Genomic DNA, 14,590 nt, shown 5'->3' with positions numbered 1-14,590 from the left:
AAGCTGAACTGAAAACCAGCACGGCTCAGATCTGTCAGAGAAGCGGGGTCACAGACAAACTGCTGCCGCCCAAAGTGGACAGGGGCAGAGACCTCCGCAGGAACCCGGCCAGGGAAGGAAAACCTAAACTGCACCTGGGGAAGCGCAGCAGCTGGGTGCGGCAGCCCGAGGTTACAGACTCCGGCAGGCGCGGGGAGGGGCAGGGGAGCCGCTGCCCAGGACGCCCTCATCCCAGATCGGACTGTTTGAGTTCTGGCTACTTGGCCTGACCCAGCCCTGGCCGTTGCAGGCACTGGAAGAGCAAACCAGCAGAGGGACGATCCATCCATATCTACCTCTCTCTCTCTCTCTCTCGCTCTCTGCGCTCGCTCACACCGCCCCCCTTCAAAAAGAAAAACTTCCGGGGGATCCAGTCATTGGAGTCCTGGGGACTCACGTGTGTTTCACCTCCGGGATTCCAGGTCACTGGAACACTGGAGAAAACCCCCTCCGTGCTTCTGGCAGAGGGAGGCACGTCTGTGGTTCTGTCTGTGGCCGTGAAAGAACTGGAAGCAAAGAAACGTGACCAGCGAAGTTCTGGGGACAGCCTGCTCCCCGCAGGCTCAAGACTGACCATCGCGTTTCATGCGCCTGAGAGCCAGAGAGCGCGCGCCCCCACCTGGCTCCCTCCCCAGGTGTCTAGACAGCCAGGTTAGGGTAGGCCAGGTGAGGCCAGCGCTGGAACTCGAAGGCGGCAGGGACCCCATCACTGGAGCCGTCCCCTGCCGCACTCCAGGGCGCACCTTAACTGGAGCTCAAATCCAGACGCCCAGACCTGGGAGACGGGCGCTCCCACTGGCTGCCTCACTGCTAGGCCACGTGCCCAGCCCTTGTTTATGATTTATTACACGAAAGGCAGAGTGATGGGGGGGGGGGGGGACAGAGCTTCCATCTGCTGGTTCACTCCCCAAATACCTCCAATAGCCAGGGCTCGGCCAGACCAAAGCCAGGAGCCAGGACCACTATCCCGGCTCCCACGTGGGTGCAGGGCCCCAGCACTCGGGCCGTCTTCCGCTGCCTTCCCAGGTGCATTAGCAGGGAGATGGATGGGAAGTGGAGCCCCAGGACTCAAGCTGTCACTCAGGTACGGGGTGCCCATGTCACTGAGGTACGGGGCGCCCATGTCACTGAGGTACAGGGCGCCCGTGTCACTGAGGTACGGGGCGCCCGTGTCACTGAGGTACGGGGCGCCCGTGTCACTGAGGTACGGGGTGCCCGTGTCACTGAGGTACAGGGCGCCCGTGTCACTGAGGTACAGGGCGCCCATGTCACTGAGGTACGGGGTGCCCATGTCACTGAGGTACAGGGTGCCCGTGTCACTGAGGTACGGGGTGCCCATGTCACTGAGGTACGGGGCGCCCATGTCACTGAGGTACGGGGCGCCCGTGTCACTGAGGTACGGGGTGCCCGTGTCACTGAGGTACAGGGCGCCCGTGTCACTGAGGTACGGGGCGCCCATGTCACTGAGGTACGGGGTGCCCGTGTCACTGAGGTACGGGGTGCCCGTGTCACTGAGGTACGGGGCGCCCGTGTCACTGAGGTACGGGGCGCCCATGTCACTGAGGTACGGGGCGCCCGTGTCACTGAGGTACGGGGCGCCCATGTCACTGAGGTACGGGGCGCCCATGTCACTGAGGTACGGGGTGCCCATGTCACTGAGGTACGGGGCGCCCGTGTCACTGAGGTACAGGGCGCCCGTGTCACTGAGGTACGGGGCGCCCGTGTCACTCAGGTACGGGGCACCCATGTCACTGAGGTACGGGGTGCCCGTGTCACTGAGGTACAGGGCGCCCGTGTCACTGAGGTACGGGGTGCCCGTGTCACTGAGGTACGGGGTGCCCGTGTCACTCAGGTACAGGGCGCCCGTGTCACTGAGGTACGGGGCGCCCGTGTCACTGAGGTACGAGGCGCCCGTGTCACTGAGGTACGGGGTGCCCATGTCACTGAGGTACGGGACGCCCATGTCACTGAGGTACGGGGTGCCCGTGTCACTCAGGTACGGGGTGCCCATGTCACTGAGGTACGGGGCGCCCGTGTCACTGAGGTACGGGACGCCCATGTCACTGAGGTACGGGGTGCCCGTGTCACTCAGGTACGGGGTGCCCATGTCACTGAGGTACGGGGTGCCCATGTCACTGAGGTACGGGACGCCCATGTCACTGAGGTACGGGGTGCCCGTGTCACTGAGGTACGGGGCGCCCGTGTCACTGAGGTACGGGGCGCCCGTGTCACTGAGGTACGGGGTGCCCGTGTCACTGAGGTACGGGGCGCCCGTGTCACTGAGGTACGGGGCGCCCATGTCACTGAGGTACGGGGCGCCCGTGTCACATGAGGCAGCTTCATTCGCAGGCCCAGAACACCAGGTCCTGAGCCATTTTGAAGAGACCATTTTGCCAGAGTCTAACCTGCTGGGGCTTTCCCAAAGCCTAAAGGGCTTGGGTGGCGGGCAGTACGCACCTCTCAGCCTGTCCCACCTGACAGCAGGGTGGGGGTCTAAGAAGCACAGGCAGAGTCCAGGGACACGGGCTCACCAAGAGATTGAGACCGAACCACAGGGTTATCAACCCCACAGTGAGAAACCAACGATGGAACCCATGCTTAACAAGCCAAAGGAAAAACACCCCATGGTACTATCAGTAGGTGCACAAAGAGACTGACAAAATCCCACACCCAGACAAACTCTCAGGAGGGGGGTGTAGCCTGGCAGCTAAGAGGCCAGTTAAGCACCCGTGTGGGAGACCCGGAAGAAGCTCCTGGCTTCGGATCAGCCCGCTCCAGAAGCTGCAGCCAACTGGGGAGTGGACCAGCGGATGGAAGACCTCTCTCTCTCTCTCTCTGTCTCTGTCTCTCCTCTAACTCTGACTTTCAAATAAATAAATAAATCTTAAAAAAAAATAATAAATGGGGCTGGCGCTCTGGCGTAGTGGGTACAGCTGCTCCTCTTCCAACCCAGCTCGCTGCTAGTGCACCTCAGAAAGCAGTGACGATGGCCCAAGTCCTCGGGCCCCGCACCCACATGGGAGACCCGGAAGTAGCTCCTGGCTCCGGATCGGCAGAGCTCTGGCCATTGCAGCCAACTGCAGAGTGAACCAGCAGATGGAAGACCTCTCTGTCTACCTCTCTCTGTGTAACTCTTTAAAATAAATAAATCTTTAAAAAAAAAATACACACAGATTAAAAAAATAAAAAAAATAACCAATCAGGCTGGCACCGCGGCTCACTAGGCTAATCCTCCGCCTTGCGGTGCCGGCACACCGGGTTCTAGTCCTGGTCGGGGCGCCGGATTCTGTCCCGGTTGCCCCTCTTCCAGGCCAGCTCTCTGCTGTGGCCAGGGAAGGCAGTGGAGGATGGCCTAAGTGCTTGGGCCCTGCACCCGCATGGGAGACCAGGAGAAGCACCTGGCTCCTGGCTTCGGATCGGCGCAGCGCTGGCTGCGGCGGCCACTGGGGGGTGAACCAATGGAAGGAAGACCTTTCTCTCTCTCTAACTGCCTGTCAAAAAACAAACAAACAAACAAACAAATCAAGGAGGGAGTTTTGACATAATTTTCCCAAATACTTAGGATGATACCATGAGACACAGTTCACCGACTTCTATTGAGTCATTTTGCAAAGAAGGCATCTGAGGACTTCGCCGGTCTTCTCAGGCCCCCTCCGCCTTCGGATGCCTCGCTGGTCTGTAATCCCTCCTCCGCCATCTTTGCTGTGTGCATGGGGTGCAATGTGGCAGCAGAGACCTGTGAACTTTGTGAACAGTTCTCAAACACTTCTCATTAAACTCCATGCAGCCGGCGCCGTGGCTTAACAGGCTAATCCTCCGCTTTGCGGCGCCGGCACACCGGGTTCTAGTCCCTGTCGGGGCACCGGATTCTGTCCCGGTTGCCCCTCTTCCGGTCCAGCTCTCTGCTGTGGCCCGGGAAGGCAGTGGAGGATGGCCCAAGTGCTTGGGCCCTGCACCCACATGGGAGACCAGGAGGAAGCACCTGGCTCCTGGCTTTGGATCAGCGCGGTGCACCGGCCGCAGCAGCCATTGGAGGGTGAACCAACGGCAAAAAAGGAAGACCTTTCTCTCTGTCTCTCTCTCTCTCACTGTCCACTCTGCCTGTCAAAAAAAAAAAAACAAAAAAAACAACTCCATGCAGTGTGGCATGTTTCTGCAAACCTGCAGTCCCGCCTGTGCCGTGCCTGTGCCCGTGCTGTGCCTGTGCCGTGCCTGTGCTGCTTTACCAGCCAGAGTGCCAGCAAACCAGCCAGCCAACCCTGGCTTTGGTAAGCAGGGACAGAGATCAGTTGTGTTGTCTCTTGCATGGACATATTTTCTAAATGACCGGTGCATAAGTAACTTTCACTTTTATTTTCCCTGTTCCACTCCTCGCTGGCACCCAGGCCCCCGAGCCCCTGATGACACGTCTCCAGAGCACCCTCGGCAGAGGGCCAGTTCAGCCACAGGGGAGTCTACAGTTTCCCAGGGCCTGGGTGGCAGGCAAACAACAAAGATGAACCCGGCATGACAGGAATTCCATCTCCTGGGAGAGCAGGACACGTCCAGTGCGGTGGTCAAAGCCTTCCTGCCTGCCTGTGAAGTGCTGGGGGGAAACACAGAGGAGAAAGATCCATTGTCGGGGTCTGCGTGAGGCCTGCAGACCCCGGGGAAAGGCTGCCCAGCAGCGGGCAGGGGCAAGGGCCTGGCGAGGGAGCATGACGCTTGCTCAGCTGCGGCTGCTGCACCCGGGAGGAAGGAGAATTCTAAAATAACAGAAAAGACACAGCCGGAGCCCAGAGTGTGAGGTCTGCGCCCACATCTGGATGCTGCTCTCCAGCCAGGCCAGGTCACAGGAGCACCGATAACTGAGGTATTTGAGAAACACCCGGGAGTGGGACCGAGACCTGGAAAGAGCAGAGACCACAGGTGTCCCCAGGGCAGCAGGCCGGGTCTCCGGGCCTTGGAGAAGCAAAGGGACCAGGCAGAAGGTGTGGATGCAAAGGAAGTTCACCAGGTCTCAGGGTCTTGGTTACCACTTGGTATGGAAATAACTCCCAGGGGAAAGGCAGCTGCCCAATCCAAGGTGGGCAGGAGCTGGGTAAACGGGACAGGCAGAGGCTGCGACCTCTAACAAGCAGATGGACAAGAACTGGAGCAGACGGACAGGAAGCGTCCGTACGTGACAGAAGGAGCCACAGTAAATGCCACCGCCTCCGGTGGACCACTGAATTTCACTCCAGTGAACCCCACCTCCTCCAACGGCCTTTTCCACCGTTTTTAAAAAAGATTTATTTATCTGAGAGACAGAGGGAAGGATCGTCCACCTGCTGGCCCACTCTCCAGATGTCCACAACAGCCAGCGCTGGCCCAGGCCGGAGCCAGAAGCTTCATCCGGGGCTCCCACGTGGGGGGCAGGTCATCTCCCACTGCCTTTCGCAGGCTATCAGCTGGATCAGAAGTGGAGTGGCCGGGACTCCAACTGGCACCCACATGGGATGCCGATATCACAGGCGGCAATGCTGGCTCCCTGCCATTTTTTTTTTTTTTTTAAAGATTTATTTGAAAGAGTTACAGAGAGAGGAGAGGCAAAGAGAGAGAGGTCTTCCATCCGCTGGTTCACTATCTAATGGGCCACAATGCCAGAGCTGCACCAATCCAAAGCCAGGAGCTTCTTCTGGGTCTCCCACGTGGTTGTAGGAGCCCAAGGACTTGGGCCATCGTCTACTGCTTTCCCAGGCCACAGCAGAGAGCTGGATGGGAAGTGGAGCAGCCAGGACTCGAACCAGCGCCCATATGGGATGCCGGCACTGCAGGCGGCAGCTCTACCCTCTATGCCACAGCACCGGCCCCCTGCCATTTTTAGAGTAAGGCATCTCCCACCTTTCCACGCACTGACTCACCTCTTCTCCTCACCACATTCACTAACTGTATTTTCCCAGGCCACAGGACAGCCACACCGCGCTGGTCTCTAAAAGGCTCTCCCTGGGGCTGGGCCGCCGCGGGCACCGGCACTGCACACTGGGGCACCAGTTTCAAGTGCCAGTCCTGCTGCTGATCCAGCTTCCTGTTAATGTTAACATGCACCCGGGAGGCAGAGGAGGGGGGCCCCTGCCACCCCCGCGAGGGACCTGGATGCAGCTCCTGGCTCCTGGCTCCAGCCTGGCCCAGCCCTGGCTGTTGTGGCCATTTGGGGAGTAAAACAGCAGTGGAAAATACTTGTCACTTTGGCTTTCGAATAAATAAAACCCTCTTTAAAAAATAAGAAGTCCTCCAACCCAAAGGGAAAGCTGTGTCTTCCGCGGCTACCAACTCCTGGGGAAAGAAACCAGACCCCCACTGCTCCTGCAATGACAGTCCGACCAAACCCCAGAGGTGTGACCGGTGAGACTCCCGGAGAAGGCCGCGAAACGCCCTGCGGCTGGACCCAGGGGCTCCGAGTGCCCGCCCAGGCCCAGGCTCTGGGAGCCGAGGGCGTGGAGCCCGGCCCACTCCACCCTCTAAGCTTCTCCCTGTACATTCAAGGGTGTCGCTCCGCTGTCAGCTGCGGCCTCTCGGGTGTGGGTTCAAGTTTGAGGTTTTTTTTTCTTCTTGAAGCCCCTTCGGGAACCCAAGGATCGCCCAGACACCTCGCGCCTGCTTTTTCCCTTTCCTGTTCCCACCAGCACCTCTGGCTGCGTCTGCTCCCAAGCCCCTGGAACAGGGCCTGGGCTGCGCTCGCCCCGTGGGCACCGGGAGAAACCCAATGACCACCTGGACGCAGGATGACCGGGGGCCGCCAGGCGGCACCCACCGGCTCAGCCAACGCACAGAAAAGCGGCCGCGTGGGTGCGGGAGCCCACGCCCCGCACGGACCCGGACACCCCGGGGCCAGGGTGGAGGGAAGCGGGGGGAGGGGTCGCCACGCCTCCGGGCCGGGGACCCCTGCCGGGGGGGGGGGACCCCGCGCCCGCGCCCAGGCGACCCCTGCGCCCGCGCGCGCTCCCGACCCCCGCGGCCCGCACCGGGCGCGCCCTGCTCTCCAGGAGGGGCCCGCGCCCCGCGACCCACCTGATGACACTGATGTGGAACTGGTCCTCGCGCAGGCCCCGCCAGGCGCCCGGCAGGAACTCCCTGCACCACAGATAGGCCCTGCGGCGCGTGCGGGGCTCCGGCTCGTCGGCCGCGGGCGGCGGCGGGGGCGGCGGCGGCGGCGGGGGCGGCGGCGCGAGCGGCGGCTTGGGCTCCAGGTCGCTGACGCCGGGCGCCGGGGCCGCGCTGCCGCCGCCGCCGCAGCCCAGCAGCAGCCCGAGCGGCGAGGGCTCCGCCTCGGCCCCGGTGCAGAACTTGGTCTTCATGCCGGCCGCAGGACGAGCTGGGAGGCCGCGCGCTGGCCGGCGGGCGGGCGGCGGGCGGGGGCGCGCGGGGCGCGGCGCGGGCAGCCGGGACCGGCGGGCGGCGGCGGCGGGGCCGGCGGGCAGCTGGCGCTCCGGCCGCGGGCCGCGCTCCTTTACCGCCGCCGCCGCACGAGGAGCGCCGGCCGCGTCACAGCCCGCCCTCCCGCCGGCCGCTGATTGGCCGCCGCGCGCCGCCCCGGCGCATCACAACCGCCGCCGCCCTCGCCACGCCGCCCTCTCATTGGCTGCGGCGCCGCCCCCCGCCCGAGGCGCCGCGGCCGCCGGGGGGCGGGGCCGGCGCGGGGGGGCGGGGCCTGCGCGGCCGGAGCCCGGGGCGGGGGCGGCGGAGCGCGGTTCGCGGGCGGCGCGGGGCTCCGGCCGGGCGCGGCGGGGCGGGCCCCGGGATTGGCCCCGGGAGCTGGGCCTCTGCCGGGACCCCCGCTCGGGAGCCCCGTGGCTTGGGAGGCCGGGCGCCCGGCGCGGGGCGGGCAGGAAACGGGCGCTGGAGGCCGGGTTCGCGCTCCGCGTGACCTTGGGGCGAGGCCGCGTGCGGCGGCGCGGGCGTGTTTTCATGGCGTTGCCCAGCGCCGGCCGGACCTGTGCGGGACGCCTGCACGCCCCTGCCAACCCGGGCCGCAGGAACGGTCGTGGTCCGGAGACCGAGGCCCGAAAGCGGGGAGCAGGTGACCGGCTCCAGGCCGCACCCAGCCCCGCACACGCCTCCCGCAGCCTCAGTTTCCCTGTCCGAGGTGCTGAGGCTCAGGAGACGGGCGGGGCACCGTCCCTGCCGCGGGGGCCGCGGGCCAGAGTGGCCACTGTCAGCTGCCCGCCTCCGCGTGACCCTGACGGCTGCACCTTGGCCCCAAGCGCGGGGGTGGGGGTGAGGCTCCTGGCTCCCGGGCCCCTCACCCCTCTTTGGCCCGCTGCCTGCAAGGAAGCGAGCAACTGAGAAATATAAAAACTGCAGGTCCTCCCGGGTGGGCTGGGCGCTGGCCCCCGCAGCACGGGTGTGGGCTGTTCCATGGCGGTAACCTCTAACGAGTGCACGTGTGCGTGGTCGAAGTGTCTCCAGGAGTTTAACAGGGAGACAAGCCAAGGGGGGACTTCTGACCAGGTTGCTGCAGAGCTAGGGCTGGCCCGGTGAGCTGGGGGGAGCCAGCAGAGGCTGGGATGGACAGGCCCCGGGGGATGGCCCGGTGAGCTGGGGAGAGCCAGCAGAGGCCGGGGTGGACAGGCAGGGGGCTGGCACGGTGAGCTGGGGGGAGCCAGCAGAGGCCGGGGTGGACAGGCTAGGGGCTGGCCCGGTGAGCTGGGGGGAGCCAGCAGAGGCTGGGATGGACAGGCCACGGGGGATGGCCCGGTGAGCTGGGGAGAGCCAGCAGAGGCCGGGGTGGACAGGCAGGGGGCTGGCACGGTGAGCTGGGGGGAGCCAGCAGAGGCCGGGGTGGACAGGCAGGGGGCTGGCACGGTGAGCTGGGGAGAGCCAGCAGAGGCCAGGGTGGACAGGCAGGGGGCTGGCACGGTGAGCTGGGGGAGCCAGCAGAGGCCGGGGTGGACAGGCAGGGGGCTGGCACGGTGAGCTGGGGGGAGCCAGCAGAGGCTAGGGTGGACAGGCAGGGGGCTGGCACGGTGAGCTGGGGGGAGCCAGCAGAGGCCGGGGTGGACAGGCTAGGGGCTGGCCCGGTGAGCTGGGGGGAGCCAGCAGAGGCCGGGGTGGACAGGCAGGGGGCTGGCACGGTGAGCTGGGGGGAGCCAGCAGAGGCCAGGGTGGACAGGCAAGGGGCTGGCACGGTGAGCTGGGGGGAGCCAGCAGAGGCCAGGGTGGACAGGCAGGGGGCTGGCACGGTGAGCTGGGGGAGCCAGCAGAGGCTGGGGTGGACAGGCCGGGGGCTGGCCCGGTGAGCTGGGGGAGCCAGCAGAGACCGGGGTGGACAGGCAGGGGGCTGGCCCGGTGAGCTGGGGGGAGCCAGCAGAGGCCGGGGTGGACAGGCAGGGGGCTGGCCCGGTGAGCTGGGGGAGCCAGCAGAGGCCGGGGTGGACAAGCCCCGGGGGCTGGCCCGGTGAGCTGGGGGGAGCCAGCAGAGGCCGGGGTGGACAGGCAAGGGGCTGGCCCGGTGAGCTGGGGGGAGCCAGCAGAGGCCGGGGTGGACAGGCAGGGGGCTGGCCCGGTGAGCTGGGGAGAGCCAGCAGAGGCCGGTGTGGACAGGCCGGGGGCTGGCCCGGTGAGCTGGGGGAGCCAGCAGAGGCCGGGGTGGACAGGCCGGGGGCTGGCCCGGTGAGCTGGGGGAGCCAGCAGAGGCCGGGGTGGACAGGCAGGGGGCTGGCACGGTGAGCTGGGGGAGCCAGCAGAGGCCGGGGTGGACAGGCAGGGGGCTGGCCCGGTGAGCTGGGGGAGCCAGCAGAGGCCGGGGTGGACAGGCAGGGGGCTGGCCCGGTGAGCTGGGGGAGCCAGCAGAGGCCGGGGTGGACAGGCAGGGGGCTGGCACGGTGAGCTGGGGGGAGCCAGCAGAGGCTGGGGTGGACAGGCAGGGGGCTGGCACGGTGAGCTGGGGGGAGCCAGCAGAGGCCGGGGTGGACAAGCCCCGGGGGCTGGCCCGGTGAGCTGGGGGGAGCCAGCAGAGGCCGGGGTGGACAGGCAGGGGGCTGGCACGGTGAGCTGGGGGGAGCCAGCAGAGGCTGGGGTGGACAGGCTGGGGTCCCCCTGGCTGTGCGGAGGACTTAGAATTCAAGGTCTGCAGTGAGATAAGGGAGCCAAGGACTTTGCTAAAAATAGCAGCCCCCAGGGCAGTGACCCCTGGTCAGTGGCCTTCCTGGGTGACAGGCCGTGGTCCCACCTCCCCGGCACCAGTCTGGTCATCTGAGGAATGTCAGGAATCTGGCCAGGGAAAGGGGCACCAGGGTGCAGCTGGCAGTCACTCTTGCTGGCCTGCAGCCCGCGGGGTGGGCTAGGAAAGCTGGGGCCACCTCTGCGGGGTGGCAGCTCCCTGGGGGAGAGGGATGTGGCCTCCTTAAAGATGCCAGACCCCTGGGCCCAGGCCTTAGAGAGGAAGGAGCCGGGTGCGTCCTTGTGCTGGGCACTGAGGCCTTGGTTTCTCCTGCCTTCTAAGGGACAGGAAATGGCTGTCCTCCTGGAGGGCCCTGGAGGTGGGCGGTGCCCAGCCCAGTGCTGTCCCTGCAGCCTTTAGAGGAGGACCTCCGGGCATTGAGGGGCAGGCGCAGGACACAGGCTGGGAGAGATCAGCTCGTGTCTGTGTCCCCTCCTGTCACCTCCCCACCCACAGGGTCGCAAACCGCACTGAAACCCTCGCGGCCCCACCTCCGAGCTCAGAGCCGTGCACAGCACACCCGGCCCTACCCGCCCGCCCGTGAATGGCAGAGCTCACAGCCAAACCCCGGGCCGCTGGGCTGCAGGCGCTGCCCAGCGCCGCCACTAGCCTTGCAGCCGGCACCATCAGACTCACTCACTCCGGGCCTCCCGGTTTACCCTCCCAAGAGTGCGGATCTGGGGCCAGCGCTGTGGCATAGTGGGCTAGGCCTCCACCTGCAGTGCCAGCATCCCATATGGGCGCCAGTTTGAGTCCCAGCTCTGGTCGTTGCGGCTATTTGGAGAGCGAGCTGGAGGATGGAAGACCTTTCTCAAGTAAATAAGTCTTTAAAGGAAAAAAAAAGGGGGGGGGGGGTGGCTGGTGCCACGGCTCATTTGGCTAATCCTCTGCCTGCGGTGCCGGGACTCTGGGTTCTAGTCCCAGTCGGGGCGCCGGATTCTGTCCCGGTTGCCCCTCTTCCAGGCCAGCTCTCTGCTGTGGCCCGGGAAGGCAGTGGAGGATGGCCCAAGTCCTTGGGCCCTGCACCCCATGGGAGACCAGGAGAAGCACCTGGCTCCTGGCTTCGGATCAGTGCAGCGCCGGCTGTAGCGGCCATTTGGGGGGTGAACCAACGGAAAAGGAAGACCTTTCTCTCTGTCTCTCTCTCTCTCACCGTCTAACTCTGCCTGTCAGAAAAAAAAAAAAAAAGAATGGCGATCTGACTGGTCCAGTGGCCTTTGCCCTGGCAAGAGCCAGTAGCCAGCCCACGGCCCTAGGCCGGGTGCACAGGCCTGCTCCCGTCAGCTATGACCAGGTTGCTGGGACCAGACATAAGCCCCAGAGCAGCAGGAAGTGGAGACAGACGACAGGGCAGTGCCTTCACGGGGTGACTGTGGCAGGAATTTTTTTTTTTTTTTTTTTTTTTAGATTTATTTATTTGAAAGGCAAAATTGTTACAGAGAGGCAGAGAGAGAGAGAGGAGAGAGAGGGGTCTTCCATCCACTGGTTCATATCCAGATGCCCACAACGGCCAGAGCTGTGCTGATCTGAAGCCAGAAGCCTGGAGCTTCTTCTGGGTCTCCCACGCAGGTGCAGGGGCCCAAGGACTTGGGCCATCCTCCACTGCTTTCCCAGGCCACAGCAGAGAGCCGGATGAGAAGTGGAGCATCCGGGACTTGAACCGGTGCCCATATGGGATGCCGGCACTGCAGGCGGCGGCTTTACCTGCTACGCCACAGCGCCAGCCCCTGTGGCAGGAATTCTGAAGCCAGGTGCAGCTCCGGTGCTGTAGAACAGAACACACAAGGACCTGAGATAACCAGAGCCGAGGACTCCTAGCTCATGGTCCAACTCAGGCCAGGGGTCTCTGGGACCCTCCTCCATCCCTGGCTGCCCCTCACACAGGCCTGCAGCTGCCCACACAGACCCGGCCACTGCCATTGTTCACCTGGGCTGCAGGCAGAGGGTGGTGCCCTGGCCGGGAGTGCCACAAGTGAGGCCCTGCCAGTCCTCACATGGTGGGGCACAGCGGCGCCCCACCACTCCCTGGGCACGTGCCCGCCTCCCGGCAAAGGGAGAGGGTGTGCGAAGATAGATGAGATAAAGCATACAAGTGTTTCAAGTGCCTAACAGATAAAAATATCAGCCAGTTCACCAACGAACAGCGAGGCATTTGGTGTAGCCATTAACGCCCCGCTGTGGGGGGGGGCCTCATTGTTTCTGGGAGGCCTGGTGGCTTCTCCACTTCCTATTTGGTGCAGTCCTGGGGACAGCAGGTGATGGCTCAAGTACCTGAGCCCCTGCCACCCTCGTGAGGACCTGGATGGGGTTCCGGGCTCCTGGCTTGGGCCTGGCCAGCCCTGGGGTCGCAGGCATTTGGGGAGTGAACAAGCAGATGGAAGCGCACTGCCTCCCCCACCCCTAAGCCTTTCAAGTAACTACATTTGAAAAGTTCATGGGAAAAGTGAATGAAGAGGTAGATTTATCTCGGTGTAAAAAGTTTGGAGGGCCCAGCACTGTGGCTTAGCGGGCAAAGCCGCAGCCTGCAGCACTGGCATCCCGTAAGGACGCCGGTAGTCCATGTCCCGGCTGCTCCACTTCCGAGCCAGCTCCCTAATGACGACCTAGGAGGAGCAGCAGAGGATGGCCCAAGTGCTTGGGCCCCTGCACCCATGTGGGAGACCCGGATGAAGCTCCTGGCTTCTTCCTGGCCCTGCCCCTACTGTTGCGGCCATTTGGGGAGTGAACCAGCTAGTGGAAGATCTCTAACTCTGCCTTTCAAATAAATAAGTCTTCTTAAAAAAAAAAATGCAGCTGAAGCTAAATTCTTTTTTTGGACAGGCAGAGTGGACAGTGAGAGAGAGAGACAGAGAGAAAGGTCTTCCTTTGCCATTGGTTCACCCTCCAATGGCCACTGCGGCTGGCACACCACGCTGATCCGAAGCCAGGAGCCAGGTGCTTCTCCTGGTCTCCCATGCGGGTGCAGGGCCCAAGCACTTGGGTCATCCTCCACTGCCCTCCCAGGCCATAGCAGAGAGCTGGCCTGGAAGAGAGGCAACCAGGACAGAATCTGGCACCCCGACCGGGACTAGAACCCGGTGTGCCGGCGCCGCAAGGCAGAGGATTAGCCTGTTGAGCCACGGCGCCGGCCGAGGCTAAATCCTAAGAACAGACTCAGAACCCTGGGCGGGGCGGGTTTTGAGCCCTATTTCTGGATGCGGCATCTCCAAAGTCTCCCAACCGGCAAGACCACCCAGCACCCGATCCAGGGGAGCCTTGTCCGTCCTGTGCCCAGGAAAAACGAGAAGCCTGGCATGGCCGGGGGTCCCTGGAGGGCCTGAGAAGCAGTCTAAAAACACTACGGAGGGCACAGAGAGGGCCACACTGGATCCCATACGCCCAAGATTGGGTTGCAGCCCAGCTGGCGTGGGGACGTGCAGCTGGCCCCACACCAGGCGCCCGCCTTGACCCGCAGTCCGGGAAGCTCTGTCAGCCAAGGGCACGCCTGCCTTGGAGGTCTCTTTTAAAAGGCTTCTTTATTCAATGAGAAAATAAAAATTCCTAGTGCAAAAAAGAAAAGGCTTATTTATTTATTTGAGAGAGAGAGAGAGAATGAGAGGGAGATCTTCCACCCCCTGGTTCACTTCCCAAATGGCCAGAGTTCAGACAGGCCAAAGCCAGGTCTCCCATGTGGGTGCAGGGGCCCAAGCACCCGGGCCATCCTCTGCTGCTTTCCCAGGTGCACTAGCAGGAGCTGGGTGGGAGGTGCAGCAGCCGGGACTCCATCTGGTGCCGGATGGGATGCGGCATCGCAGGTCCTAGGCCGCAACATGGGCCCTGCCCCCCAAATGTGATCTTAGTCGGCCTCCTTCCACCATGCAGTCAGACTCAGCGCCAGAGATGGAGCCTGGGCCCCAGAGGGCTCAACTTGGGCCAACACCCACCGCCTTCCAGGTACACTAGCAGGAGCTGGATGGGCAGCTCGGGTCCTGGGAGGCCTCAGGCAGACCCTCCTCCCCCGGCTCCTCTGCCTGGACTGAACCCCAAGGCCAGAGGCTGCCCGCCTGGGGAAGGAATCTGGCCCGACAGGATTCCAGCCTAGACCCTGCCTGCCCCTCGCCAGGAGGGGAGGAGGTGGGCTCTCGCTCTGGAAGGGGTGGCTCCCAGGTGGAGGACGGGGATGGGGGGCCACGGGGATGGGGGGCCACGTGTGGAGTTGGGGTGGAGTGACGCCCTTGCCTTTCCCCCTGGCGTTACCTGGTGAGGCCGCCTTGGCAATCAGAGCCAATATCTACAGTGCAGAGAGTCGGGCGGCGCCACCAGGGCGGAGGGAGGGCTGGTCCACCCAGGGCAGGTGGGGCAGGCCCAGTGCCACCTCCCAGTGTCCCCTCT

General features: G+C 63.9%; 1 protein-coding gene and 1 non-coding gene across 3 annotated transcripts in view; one reads left to right on the top strand and one right to left on the bottom strand.

Moving 5' to 3' along the window:
• The window catches only part of CHKA (choline kinase alpha), a 61,911-nt gene extending 54,556 nt beyond the window's left edge, over window positions 1–7,355 (bottom strand). For both annotated transcript variants that reach the window (XM_062195714.1, XM_062195715.1), the window contains exon 1: window positions 7,069–7,355. In XM_062195714.1, the coding sequence (XP_062051698.1) occupies window positions 7,069–7,355 (287 nt within the window). The remainder of the gene's footprint in view (window positions 1–7,068) is intronic.
• Window positions 494–625, top strand: LOC133764973 (small nucleolar RNA SNORA38). Its single transcript, XR_009866538.1, has one exon. It is a non-coding gene; the product is annotated as a small nucleolar RNA SNORA38 (small nucleolar RNA).
• Window positions 7,356–14,590: the final 7,235 nt, after the last annotated feature.

This window comes from Lepus europaeus, chromosome 7 (assembly GCF_033115175.1).
Source record: "Lepus europaeus isolate LE1 chromosome 7, mLepTim1.pri, whole genome shotgun sequence".
NCBI lineage: Eukaryota > Metazoa > Chordata > Mammalia > Lagomorpha > Leporidae > Lepus > Lepus europaeus.
Note: the sequence above shows the minus strand (reverse complement) of the source record. Positions and strands in the feature narration are given on the sequence as shown.